The 13,498-nt window shown below is 50.3% G+C and overlaps 1 protein-coding gene and 1 pseudogene across 2 annotated transcripts in view; one reads left to right on the top strand and one right to left on the bottom strand.

Annotated features, from left to right (window-relative positions):
• Window positions 1-13,498, bottom strand: part of LOC149332849 (endothelin-converting enzyme 2-like) — a 77,186-nt pseudogene that overhangs the window by 13,765 nt on the left and 49,923 nt on the right. The gene's annotated exons all lie outside the window — the stretch shown is intronic.
• LOC149332852 (membrane metallo-endopeptidase-like 1) lies at window positions 4,082-13,141 on the top strand. The gene is made up of 5 exons (XM_089558429.1): window positions 4,082-4,295; window positions 4,889-5,203; window positions 6,122-6,532; window positions 8,773-8,883; window positions 10,492-13,141. The coding sequence occupies exons 2-5, from the start codon at window positions 4,895-4,897 to the stop codon at window positions 12,562-12,564; spliced, it is 2,904 nt and encodes a 967-aa protein (XP_089414555.1). The 5' UTR covers window positions 4,082-4,295; window positions 4,889-4,894; the 3' UTR covers window positions 12,565-13,141.

Here is a 13,498-nt window from a genome sequence, read left to right as displayed (position 1 = left end):
TTCAATGAGGAGGGCCAAGAGAAAAGGGTAACTGGTGCCAAGCTAATGGTTGAGCGTCGCCTTTCGCAACTAGATAAGTATCAGAAACATCCCGCCGAATGCCGGAGAGTTCAGGAAAGGTCAGCTAAAGAACGTGGGGAAGGCTATCCTCGTCCGTACCTCTTAGAAGTCAGGTGCTGCGGCGGAGAACCGAGAAAAGACTTCGACTCGAGTCAGTCGCTGCGTTCTTCTTCGGCGAGCTCGTGGACCGTGTGCACGCGCCACGGATATCTTCTTCTTCCTCTTAAGAATGGCACATGCCCACATGGGGGGATTGGCCAAGGTGTAGTGGCCTAAACAAGGAAATTTCCATCGGCGATTCTTCTTCTTCTTCACCTCTTTATAATGGCACATACCCACGTGGGGGATTGGCCAAGGTATAGTGGTATAAATAAGGAAATTTTCATACGATTACGACAAAATATCGGAGCCAAACGTGAATTTTGAAAAATGTATTCATGAAAAACGACAGAAGAATATTTGAAGTTAAATAAAATAGAACATTTTGGCGAGAATAATAATAATAAAAAAACTCCAAGACTTCTATAGGAGTTAGCAAATCAACCTACCAGTTGCTATTATGTAATCATGGAGATTCCCACAAATTGAACCCAATGCAAATCCTTTGACGCTCGCACCGAACGATAACAACACTGGCAGAGATAACGGGAGCCCTAACCTGGGGAGAGGGACCTCCAAGTAAATCTTTCTCTGAAGTGCGAACTTTGGACTGTAGACAAGGAAATGGTCCACAGATTCAACGTCCCCGCATGAGTCTCATAGGTTTGTCGGTGACCACCCACGTCTGCATAGGTATGAATTTAAAGTGGGAAGCCTGCACCGCAGTCGCGTCATTGATACCTCACACTGCCTGGTTTTACACGAACGGACGTTCCATGTATACGCTAAGTGCTGATAATCAGTAGTATTTAGTAAGGAATCGGTTAACCTGGCTGATATGTGTTGGAACCGCTGAAACCTGGAGATCGCCAGCAGACTGAAATTCGGGACGGGATGCGTTACTGACCCGTCAAGAGCTCACCTTGCTAAATAATCAGCCACCTCGTTTGAATGAATGCCTGCATGAGCAGGAACCCAGACTAAACAGACCTCCTTTAAAGTGGACGGGACAAAAAACCGCAGGAAACGGCACAAAAAATCTTTTTGGGAAGTTTCAAGGGAGACTAAAACTGACAAACAATCAGCCAGGGTGATAACGTGAGATACATGACACGGAATTTTGTGCAGGGCTATTTAAAAAAAAAAACAGTAGAAATTTTGTTTTCCTTGTTTTGCACACGATAGCAATGATGAAACGCTAAATTCTCCCATCGCTTAGGGGCCCTGGTTGGAAGGGAAGGGTAGATTGATTTCTTGACAAATGCCTGATTATGAGCTGCGCGCTAGGCAACCGAGAAAATGAATTTTTCTCCTGTCTGCATCTGCACCAAATCCTGACCAATCCCCCATAGCGGGTATCTTCCATCACTTCATAGGAAACAACAACTTCTTCCCAGTTTGTGTGTTGTGCCCATCTTCACAACGAGTTGTTATCGACCGGTGCCACACATTCTTTCTTAATATTACATGACTGGGGTCAAATATAACGCGATAAACGACGAGAAGTTGTTCAAGCTCAATTTTTAACTGAATGTATGACAGAAAAGGGGTACTTCGTGTTACCTGTAGAGCTGGTCGAATGCACTCTTATTAGATGGCGTATTTGTGCTGCCCGGAAGCTAGAAATGGCTGTCCTCTCTTTTCCTTCAAATTTTATACGTACGGCTTATCTGCGTCGTAACACAGAAAGCCGCCGCGGTGACTCGGGTTTAGGCCGCTCGGCCACTGGGTCGGAGTACCTGGGTTCGAACTCTATCTCGGCGGCCTCGTTTCGATGGAGGCGAAACGCAGAGATCCCCCGTGTGCTCTACGATCTCAGTGCACGTTAGAGAGCTCCAGGCGTTCGGAATTATTCCGGAGTCCCCCACTACAGCACCTATTTCTTCCTTAATTCGCTCCCACTTTCCTTCACAGCGTGATTGAAGTATCCACTGAGAAGCGAGACAGTTACGGCGCCATTTGCTTTCCTCAAACACCTGTAATTTTACCGCAGCTTTAAACGCGCATGGCCATTTTGGTTGTTTTGAATTCCTGGGAAAAGGAACTACATCAGCCTAGCCTATCAATTTCCCTGACAAACTTCCACGAACAAATATTTCTTCATCTATTACAGCATAATCGACCACATCCATGCAGTGCAAGTTATAAGAAGCTCGCGCGGCTCTCTATGCCATTATAGGTATAACGCGTCAAGCAACACGTCTAAGTCTTGCGTCGAATTCTGTGCCCCCTTCCATTCCAAGGCACGTCCTACGGCAACCAGAAAAATTACACGATTGCACTTAAGTCGGCTTAAGAGGGGAAATCCGAAAGCCTTTCCCTTTCCTCTCGTTCTCCCTCCCGTTTTGAAGCGACAGCTTCGCTCTGCTAGCCAAAGCCGGGTATCGCCGTGTGTGCAACATGACCTTCGGGACAGCTGCTGTGGCTCTGGTCTGACGTCACGGCAGGGGCTCGGACAGGACCCAGGTCAGCAACCTGCGTCGCAAAAGCCCCATCGCAGGACAGTAGCGCATCGCTTAACCGCTTGCACCACAACGCCAGGAGAGATACGACGACGGCTAGGGACCTGTAAATGTGAAGTCCAGAATTACCAGTTCCGCACATATGGGCATTAACCAATTAATGCTATCGCATGTTACCCTTAAGGCGGAGCTTATTAAGTGTCCCCTACAATATTCCATGCTCGAACCCAGGACCTTCACGAACTCGAACCGAGAACCTTCACGGACGAACCCACGACCTTTGCGGGACTCGAATTCATGACCTTCACAGGACCCACGCCCTTTACGGGACTCGAACACACGACCTTCGCAGGAGTCGACCTTTACGCGACTCGAACTCACGACCTTTGCGGGACAACGACTTATGACTGACAGTTCGTGGGGACACTTCCAGACAGCCTCTGTCTACAACTTGACTCCACGCCACTCATGAGCCGAAAAAGGCTTTCGCCTCCTAAACTCGTGCTTGATCAGTGTGGCAATGTTACGTAAGAATCATACACCTAGCTTCTTGATAGATTTAAACAGACATGGTTTCTTTGAACGGCACTTTTAAACGACCGGCAAGCTCCTCCAAGCGCTCTTCTTCACTGGGCTTTAGTGCTGGCCTTAAGCAAAGTTTTTAGAGAGAAAGCACTACTTCGCGGTGTCTCACCGGCCCTCCGGATTTGTGTGAAGCTTGACCTTGAAGATGACGTTGGTAAAACGGGCGTAGCAACAGCCCAAGCAGAAATAAAATAAATATTGCCGCGATTGGGCTTTGAACCCACGGTGGCGCGAACATAGCAGCCGCGCAGCCAGTGCATGAGGACACTATGCTATCGCCGGTGCCGATCACGCCTCTTGTTAAACTGGTTAGTTGGCCTCGAATAAAGATGGCATATACATACGGGGGAGTGGTTAAGACACAGGCGGTGATTTGTAGAAAACAGAAGAGTTTAGAGGGAAAAAAAAAGTAGGAATATGGTGAAAGCTCACAGGTTGGACGGCGGAACGACAGTGGACCTGTTAACTAGGAGTTCGAATACGGGACAATGGATTTATTTGCAAATTCTTATACAATGCATGTAATATTTCAAGTTCGCATTGAATGAGCGGGGAGGTAAAAAAATATTCAGAATGGGGAGTCGCTGCGTTTGTGGAAAGAAATTTCGCGCAGCATAGCGCACACTCAAGTTGCTTCGGCCAAGCAAATAAGTGACAATCGAAAGAACAACGGCAATGCACACAGACAGACCCAACTTTTGTTGTTGTCCTTCTGCGCAGTAGATTTGTAGTTTGGAGTAAGCCTCTAGCTCCCATCTGTGGCGCGAACATATACCAGATCAGCTAAACCTCGATCAGAGCTTAACATCACCGCCAGGCGTGCTGATGAGCCAGCAAAGCAAAATCGATAGCCAGTCAGGCTGAACACATTCAGGCTACCGAGTAAGGCTACTCAATTTAGATACGTTAAAACCCTGCCACTATTTCCTCCTCCAAACGCGTGATGGCGTACGGTAGCCAGAACGAAAAGGCAGAAGCGGAGATCCGCTTCGCGCGCACGCTCCACGAGCTTGGCGAAGAAGAACGCAGCTGCCGACTGGCCACGACGTCGGTCCTCGGTTCTCTTCAGCAGCATCTTCCTTCTGAAAGGTGGGGACGAGAAGCACGCTCTCCCTCTTCTTCGCAAGACCTGAAATGAACCCGCTGGCTGTAGTCAGGCGCGTATTTGTTCGATGTCTAGAAAAAAACTGATCTGCTTTACGGCGCATACGGTACGTTAGGCCTAACGATTCCAGGTAATGCGCTCGCTTAATTTGCATGCCGCTGGCTACGCCTAGGTGCGCCAACGATATAATGGTCCTTTGAGACACTGTCCGTTCTAGCGGACTGCCTTAATCCTGCACAGTGTTTAGTGAGGCCCGGTCAACATCGCCAGACCCTCGAATTAATCTTAGTCTTCGCCCATTGGGAGGTGCAAGGACGTTTGCAGGAAGAGCCTGACCACTTGAGCATGGTCTAGTGCTAAACCTGTCCGCCTGGACTTTAGCAAGCAAGGCAGTGTGTATAGCTTCAGGATTGAAGCGTTTTATTTTGCTACTGTTTCGCCCCCTTGTTGCTGTTGGTTTCGTTATTTGCGCATAATTTAACTGCAATGCACGAACTGTGCAATTTGCCATACCAGTCAGTTTACCTAGAACGTGTCCTGGCAGAACTTGCTCCTGATGCCAAACGCTTGTGCCCAGGTCGCCATGCTCAAAGAAAGCGGCAAGGACGGTCATGGCGAAAAGCAGCATCCACTCCAGCAACATGGATCTAACGCGGAAGCCCCTCTCACGCTGTCCCCACCGGGCCCCGGATCTTCAAAGCCCAGCGTGGCCACCGGTGTCCGGCACGAAATCTACGCAGAGGCGGCCACCAACCAAGCTCAGGATGAACCCGCAGCTGTGGAAACCGTAACTGGTGGAGAGCAGCAGCCGCAGAGAATCGGCGAACTGGTCACGCTTGGGGCGTCGGCACCTACAGCCGCCGATCAGGCAGATTCAACAACAGCTGTATCCGTACGTGCTGCCTTTAATCGAACTTTGTTGCAGTGATAGTGCACTATAGGGGATATTCTTCGCGTTAAATGGCATGGGCTTCGCAGTGTGCAGTTACCAACCTCGCGTCCGCGTGCTAACGAACGAAAAAGTAACCAACCCTTCTCGCTTGCGTCTTACGGCCATGCAGTAAGCGCTCTTGAGAATGTCTTCTGTGATCATATGCGGTCGTAGTGCACCTTGGTGAGGCAGAACTAGCTGGCGCGCATTCTTCGATTTTGCTAGGAGCCGAGAAGCCTCATTCCGTGGTCAACAGTAAAACTAAACCTATGACTACTGCAGCTCAACCTTTTGGGGTGTTAGTAACATCTATGAAAGGGGTGTTTAGAAGATTATAATTCAGAGGATTTACTGCGTATGATGGACCCAGTGACCCTGGTTGCGTTCGACATAAAACTTGAAGAAGGGGAGCGCAGTGGACGTGAAGTTTTGAGTGAGCCGCTATGGGAGGTGGGAGTGTGGGATCTATGGTGGGTACAGGGAGTGTGTATTGGCCAAGAGACTGGCGGCACCTCATTCCTTGGGGGTGCATGTAAGAACTATGATCAGGCGCAGTAAGCTGAATTTCCATCATTAGAGGAATGTGTGAGTTATGCCGAAATGGAGGAAACTGGCAACAGAGGATCCCTAGTGTCACCGGGTGCATACAGGCTTTGGAGTAAGTATCAGCTTTCCCCCGGCTTGGTGCTCGGCGTACCCTGGCTGTAAGACCTGAAAAAAAAAAAACTGGCCTTTGACAAGACTTCCATTAAATTCTTTAGAGAAGCTCTCTTTCCGCTATTAATATATCGAGTCATCTTCTCTGTTAGCTCTTAACCCTTGTCCTTCTGAAATATCCTCGTTTCCTTTTAAGTCTGCTCTGTAATAACATCACAACAGGGGACGTCGTCCAAAAGACGCGGCAAACGGCGCAAAGGCCAGAAGCGTCGTGAAAAGATGCGACGCGCCACCAAGGCGGATGACACCGCGAGGATGGAGCTGCCTGCCACACTTCCGCAGTCCACCGCTGGCACCGAAGCCCACGGCGGCCTTTTGGCCGTCGGCACCGCCCCGTCTAGCGCCCTGAAAGTGAGCAGTGGAGGGGGCTCCACCGACAAGCAGCTGGACGAAGCGCCTGAAGTCGCCATTCCGGAGACCACCGCCGCAGGTGCCACCGACGGAGGACAAGAGCAGGTGCAGCAGGCGCCCAGAGAACCTGTTCCTCCGGTGGAGGCACCCGGAGACCCCCCAGCTTCGCATGTGGAGTTTCCGGTGACCGCGACCGCTGCCGGAGGGCTCGATACGGACGCGGTAAATCCTTTTGCTGGAACGCGCGTTATCAGCTTTCTCTGTGGACTGGCGCCGAAGGTCCATCAGGAGCACTGTCGGCACGAAAAGTAAATAGACCATGAGAGCTAGTGCCCCGATGTTTTACAGGTGTGCAGTTTAACACTGCAGGCAGAAAATGAGGAGAACCAAAAGCGCATTCTACCTTGCCTAGCATCTTTCGATGGAGAGAACCGTTACGCATATGCAACAATTCTAGACAAAGGCGCTCTTTAACGGGAACCGATTCATGAACGCAATTTTTCTCATATGTAGTAAGATTTCGCTACAACAATCAATACATACGCAGATCCCCCTTCTACAGGCTTGCATTTGTTTGCTATTAACGTTCTTGCTGTTGTCAGAAGTGTTTCTCATTGGTTTTCTATGGTAGTCTTAACTGCACGATGCAAGTTGTGGAAACAAATGATTTTGCTACACATCGGCATAATGGAGCATTACCTTCAATATTCCCACACCATTACAATATTCCAGTATTCAAAACTTTTCGCCAAGAATTTTGGGCATGACTCTGCCCGGTTCCAAGCCTTTCGTGGTCCGTTTACTTACTCTGCCAGTCTAACATTTATCTGCGCTAAGTACAGCCAGGTCGTGGAAGACAATTCAGCAAGTGAGTGATGAGCTTGAGGGAATTTTACCGCCAGTACCAACACGCAGTTTATCCATGTCACAAGCAGCAGCTTACCTTATTCCTTGAAAAGAAAGTACACAACCGATATTTGTGGCATGAAATCATCAACAAAATGGCGCTGAAATCTTAATACTAGGAATAATGGCTGGAAATAAGACCGAGGGCAGTGCACAGGAAGCGACGGAAAGTCAGAAAGCAAACACGAGTTGATGTTTCAGCAAACATTGTAGCTTTTCCGCTTTTCATGCTTGCAAATGCTTGGCTACCATTTCTGTGCCAAATGGAATGATGTTCCTACGGAGATATATTAGTCGGCTACAGAAAATGAGCACTTTTCGTTCTCCGTTGCCCCGAAGTCGCGGCTTCTGGCCCTGTCTGTACTTATTGACGGTGCTGACAACCCGAGTTGAATTAAAGGGACAAATGCACAGCTTAAAGAAAACTTGGTGAGGTTGAACTCTTCTAAACCTAGTCATACAGAGCGAAAGCTATGTTCCGTTGCTTCGCAAGTCTAGCATCTCGTTACTCCTCGGTTGCAGCAGCTCGTTTAGCTCGCGTCCCCTGCAGTACACTTTCTCGGCGAGCTATATTGGCTGGATGATCGGACGCGGCTAGACGGCGACGCCAGAGTTGACACACACGGTCCTGCGCACGCCTCATTCGTGGCCAGAACTGAAGGAGTAACCGCCGACGTGGCAACTGTTACCCTCTTTCCTAGTCACGTGGTATTACAACGGCGGAGCCCGCTAGCGCACGCAGCTGCGCCCCTCACAGCCTGCCCTCTCCTAGTCACGTGGTATTACAACGGCGGAGCCGGTTAGCGCACGCAGCTGCGCCCCTCACAGCCTGCCCTCTCCTAGTCACGTGGTATTACAACGGCGGAGCCGGTTAGCGCACGCAGCTGCGCCCCTCACAGCCTGCCCTATCCTAATCACGTGGTATCACAGCGGGGGAGCTGGTGAGTGCGCGCCGATGCGCCTCTGCTTGGCGAGTCACGTGTTTGCCTGCGCTCCGCGGCTTCAAGGTCAAACACGCATTAAGATCGACCTTCGGATACAAGTCCTAATAGAGCTTTCGCTCTGAAACGTGTTTGAAGGGTGCGAAAAGATATATCAATTCACAGGCTCCAGAACTTAAAAAAACAAAAAAAAACAATGGTGATTCGAGGTTAATAATGACAGTCGCCATCAGCCTTCAGTGCACTCAGCTCCGGCGATGGCCAGGTTATGATGATGATGATAATGAGGTAGAGGAATGTCCTGCCATGGCTACCGCGCCGGCTCTCACGGTTTGGAATTTTTTCAGGAGCTGCTGAACTTTCGAAAGCAGGCATATTCCAGCGTCCCGTCCGGGTTATGATATCTCGGGTCGCGTTTAAGAACCCTAGAGCGTAGACATAACGCCGTGCCCGCCGGTAGACACTGGCGAACTCCAGACGGCTTCCACATCTCAGAGCCGAGGCTTACTTCTGACGAATAAAAATGCATGAATCTCTAATGTCCCTTTAAAACATTGTCGAGCATATAGTTACTATAGGATTGCCTAACTTTGGCAAATATATCCGCTATCCCAGGCCAAGAGAAATCGCTTGGATCGCATCGCAAGGCGGAAATCGGTAGCGACCATGCCCCGGAAGCCATCGACAGCGGATCTGTTGAAGACGATGACCAACCTCGAGAGCATAGTGAGTGCACTGCAGACGGACCCTTCTGCCGTTCCTCCGTGTTTCTTGAGCATTAGGCGCGTGAGGTGAGACTAACAGCAGAGCCGTCTCTGGATGAGTTCATATGAGCGAACAAAACTAACACTGCAAAAACGTTACGGAGGCATGGAGGTCCTAATATTTTAAATAGTAAACGCAGTAAGAAGCGGAGCCGATAACGACGCTTGAGGAGGCTCGACCCATTCCTGCATCCTGCACATATGAGGGGAAAGCTACGATGAAGTGCGTGGTCATGCACAGACGCCTTGCGCTACCTTTTCTGCCATTAGATAGTTTTGGCTGTGCGTTTTTACAGCCGGCGGGGCGGAGCGGGCGAGCGTATACACGAGCAGATAGGCGCGAGAGAAAAGAGTTTTAGGCGGGCAGATCGTCCGTCTTGCAGAGCGGCAAGGAGGAAAAAAGTTTTTTTCCCCCATGCAGAGCGGAGTAGAATCTCCTGCTCTGCTGCTCCACCTATAGGTCACAATTTTAGTACGAGTGAAAAGAATATCAATTAAGCCGGCTAATAATGGAAGGAAACTGTTTAGTAAAGGTATATTCTGTGTATTTAGTTAATTATTTAGTAAGTGTTGCGTTTTAAATGTACAAAAGAGGCTGCCATCTTGAATACCCATACACGAATGCGCGCTCTTACGCACGCTCGCGCTCTGCCTATCGCTCCTCTGGGGAGGCCTTCTAAGCGGGCATAATCTTCGCTCCACACCGGCCCAGCGACGTGCGCATGCGCAATGGCGTCTGGCCGTAAACACGCTCGGCTAAAACTGTCTACTCTCTGTTGTCTGGGGCGCACGCTTCCCTGTGATCACGTGACCACCCTGTGCACGCAGCCTGCGTGCATCGCGCCTCGTTCAGCGTTTGTCGTCATCGGCCGGAACACAAGGCCCTAAACGGCGCTGAACGCTTCGAAACGCCTCTCGGACGCTGGCCGTACACCACAAACTAGCGCCTGAAAACAAATATGCGTCTTGTTGAACTAAATTAGCGCGCGTTCAGAGTAAGTAGACAAAACTGACGATTACGCCATGGCGCGTAACGCGGGGAACTCGTCAATGGGAGCACTTGATAGCGTGGCTCAAAGTACGGCTGCCTTCGCTGTGTTAAAGCAAGAGTGCGCGATGTCAGTGCACGTTAAAGAACCCCAGGTGGTCGAAATTTCCGGAGCCCTCCACTACGGCGTCTCTCATAGCCTTAGTCGCTTTGGGACGTTAACCCCATAAACCAAACCAAACCAAGCCAAGCAAGAGTGCGCGCGTCGTCATGGGGGCATTCTTATGGGTGTTGGCACGTGGACTATGTCATGAGACACTGGATTAAGGAAGAGGTGAAAGGGGCAGAGAAATAGAAAAATACTATTTACCACAGCTATAACAGAATTTCTCGACGTACTCAACGTGCTTATTAACGTCAACTTTTGCCACTAATTACATAAAGAAAAGGTTATTATTAAACAAGCTCTGCTTCTACGCGTCTCTGTAACAAACATGTCATATGATGCTGTATTTCTAAGGAAATAGATTTGGACAGTTGAGTTTCGGCCACGTAATGAACCCAGGTATTTTCACGTTGCAGATGCAGTCCCCACAGGAGCCAGCCTTCGACAAACAGAATCGAATCCTGACCAGGACGGACATAACGATGACGTCGGTGGGCGCTGGGACCGGCCTGCTCTTCTGCTGCCTCGTCGTCTTTCTGCTCGTCATCTCAAAGCAGAAGGCCACCAACCGCCATTACTGCCGCACCGAGGACTGCGACCGGCACGCTGCGCTTCTCACCAGCAACCTCAACACGCAGCTAGATCCTTGCGAAAACTATGCGGCCTTCGTCTGCTCAGCGTGGGAGCCCTCAAAGAACCACCGCGACCTAGCTATGACAGCCATGGATGACCTGCGCTTCAGCTGGTACGACCTCTTCAAGGACACCTTGTCGAAAGGGTCTCTCACGCTCCCCGCCGGCAAGAAACCGCTGGCCATGTACGAGATGTGCGTGAGCAGTTTCCCTAAGAACGCTTCGCAGATTTCGTGGGTCCGCGGCGTCCTCAGGAATTACAATATTCGCTGGCCAGAGACGCCCACAGGGACGCTAACGCCGCTGGAGATTCTCGTAGGCCTCAGTTTCCAGTGGCAGTGGTCTTTCTGGATCACGGTGAACGTGTTGCGCTCCTCATCATCCGGAAAGCGCCGCGTCTTTGTCAGTCCTGGCCTCTACCTGCCCTTTCTCAAGAAGCACCACCACAGAGTCAGACAGCTGTACACCAAGTACTGGGAGCAGTTCCTCTCGTCCTTCTACCCCGACCGCGCTACTCGGCCGCCAGTGAACCAAGAAACCGTCGACGAGATCCGCAAAATGGAAGGAGACATAATCGACACCCTGTACAATGTGTCCACATCCACCAGGAAGACACCAGCCCTCTTCTCCTTCGGAGAGATCAGCTCCCACGTGCCAAATGTATCCGCGGCCGAGTGGACCCAGAGCTTCCAAGCTGGTCTTTCGCTCCAGCCGGGCCTGGATGTTCGCGATAAGATTATTATCACCGACTTATCGTTCCTTCAAACAGTCGCCAAAATTATGGCCGAGTACAGCACGGTTCAACTGAAGAAGCACATAGAATGGCTTATCGTGCAGTACTTCAGTGCAATGGCCGACTATTCCCTTTTGGTTCGCTACTTCGGCAGCCAGGAGAAAGCTGAACTGCTGCTTCCGGTGTACTGCGCACACCACGTGGAAGCCTCGTTCAAGGTCCTCGTCCTTGGTCTCGCCTTCTACTCGCGATTTTCGGAAAGAGATCACCAGACCATCACCACTGGCTTCAATAGCCTCGTCTCGGCTGCCGTGAACAGGATCAACGATGCGCACTGGATGGACTACCACAGTAAGGCGCTGTCAACAGAAAAGCTTTTGTCCGTGAAAAATGCCCTTTGGCCGCCAGCTGCGCTTCTCAAAGGCGATGTGCTCGAAAAACTATACGTTGAATTTTTCGAGAGAGAGCCGTCGTATGCACATTATTGGGTCAATACGCGCTTGGCGGCAAGGGCAATACAGAGGACTGAAGAATACGACGATGCCCTGCTTCTCCTAGGCAACCAATACGTTGACTACGCCACCTATGACTACATCTCCAACGCAGCGAAGCTTGCAATGGCAGTGGCCAACGCTCCTGCGTACTATAGCAGAGGGACTAATGCCATGCTCTACGGTGGCCTCCTTTTCATAATGGCCATGCAGCTAGTGAAGGCGCTGGATAGGGAAGGGATCAGGTGGGCGGCCAACGGGACCATGGTAGACGGCACCATCCTGTCCAACTCCACGCTGGCAGCATTCCTCGCTCGAGAAGAATGTCATCACGGCGAGGAAAATGCGAGCGTGTTCCCCGAAGTGCCCGCCCTGGAGGTCACTTACTCCGCACTGAAGGAGTCGAAGCTTCATTTGGAAGGCGGCCATTCGGCGCTGGGCGAAAGGCTCCCCGAAGAGCACGTCTTCTTCATGACCTTGTGCTTCCTGACCTGTGCGAGCGGTGGCGACCAGAACCCCAGCGCAGCAGACTGCAACAAGGTCGTGAGGAATTCCGAGCTCTTCGCCAAAGCGTACAATTGTCCTCTCGGAAGCAAGATGAACCCGGAGAAAAAATGTTCGTTTTTCAAGTGAGCAAAGTGATTTTACTGCAACCTGCGACGTAACTGCGGGTCCGTCAAATGCCTCAGGGGTGAAAGCGTTGTGTTTTATTTGGACATCAAATTTTTCCCAGTAGAGCCGCTTGCTTGTTAGCTGTATTCCTGTCCTTCACTTTTGGAAATGCATTACGCCATCGATGTTAACGTCTCTCCGGGACATCACCGGCATCTTGTGGCGAACTTCTCGACAACTTCAGGGATTGTTTTTTCTGGACAGGTAACAGTGAGTGCAGTGTAGTTCTCCTTTTTCCTCTTGTTTATTTTCTCCCCGCTGTGAAGCCATGCTTTATTCCTTAACATATGCTGCCCTGAAACTCAATATAGCTTCTTGCTTCACCATGTGGAATGTATTAGTTGAGACTAGACTTGATTTAAACTCGGAAGGCGAGAATGTTTGAATAACTGTCAGCTCCTGGTTGGCTTGCATCCCAGTCCTCAAGCTAAGGCTGCGAAGAGCCTAAGTCGTCGGCTGCATGGTTTCTATTGTCTGCGCTGTATGAGTGATGAACTTCGATGATTGCGGTTATGATGACTGTGATGGTTGTAGGTTTATTAACTGGAATACGCAGCACGGTATCCTTAATTCGTGCGCTGTTGCATCACAGTTAAAACAGTTCGTCCTGTACCCACTTAAGCTCGTGAATGCGGCTAGTTTTCCGTACGTGTTTATCAAAAATACTTGTGCCTGTAACCTGAGTGGCTTTGGTGTGCCTTCTAGCGTTGGTGCGAAGACTCATCAGATGCGCGACAGCCGTGTATATCCTCTGCACCTATGAACTCTCGGTACAGCGAACCGAGTTCGGCGATTTTGAGTTACGGCCTTGCATTTGTTACGACCTGCCTTGACGGAGCCCTACATGCGCATGAGATTCCCTATACCTGCGCCGGTGTTCGCAACTCCGAAAGGA

Source organism: Amblyomma mixtum, chromosome 8 (genome assembly GCF_055824585.1).
Source record: "Amblyomma mixtum isolate Tamu chromosome 8, ASM5582458v1, whole genome shotgun sequence".
Lineage (NCBI taxonomy): Eukaryota > Metazoa > Arthropoda > Arachnida > Ixodida > Ixodidae > Amblyomma > Amblyomma mixtum.
Note: the sequence above shows the minus strand (reverse complement) of the source record. Positions and strands in the feature narration are given on the sequence as shown.

Excerpts from the sequence above, each read along its gene's own strand:
- LOC149332852 (XM_089558429.1), top strand. The coding sequence starts at position 4,895 with ATGCTCAAAGAAAGCGGCAAGGACGGTCATGGCGAAAAGCAGCATCCA. Across the intron at positions 5,204-6,121 it reads ATTCAACAACAGCTGTATCC|GGGACGTCGTCCAAAAGACG; the intron begins GTACGTGCTGCC and ends ACATCACAACAG. Across the intron at positions 8,884-10,491 it reads TGACCAACCTCGAGAGCATA|ATGCAGTCCCCACAGGAGCC; the intron begins GTGAGTGCACTG and ends TTCACGTTGCAG.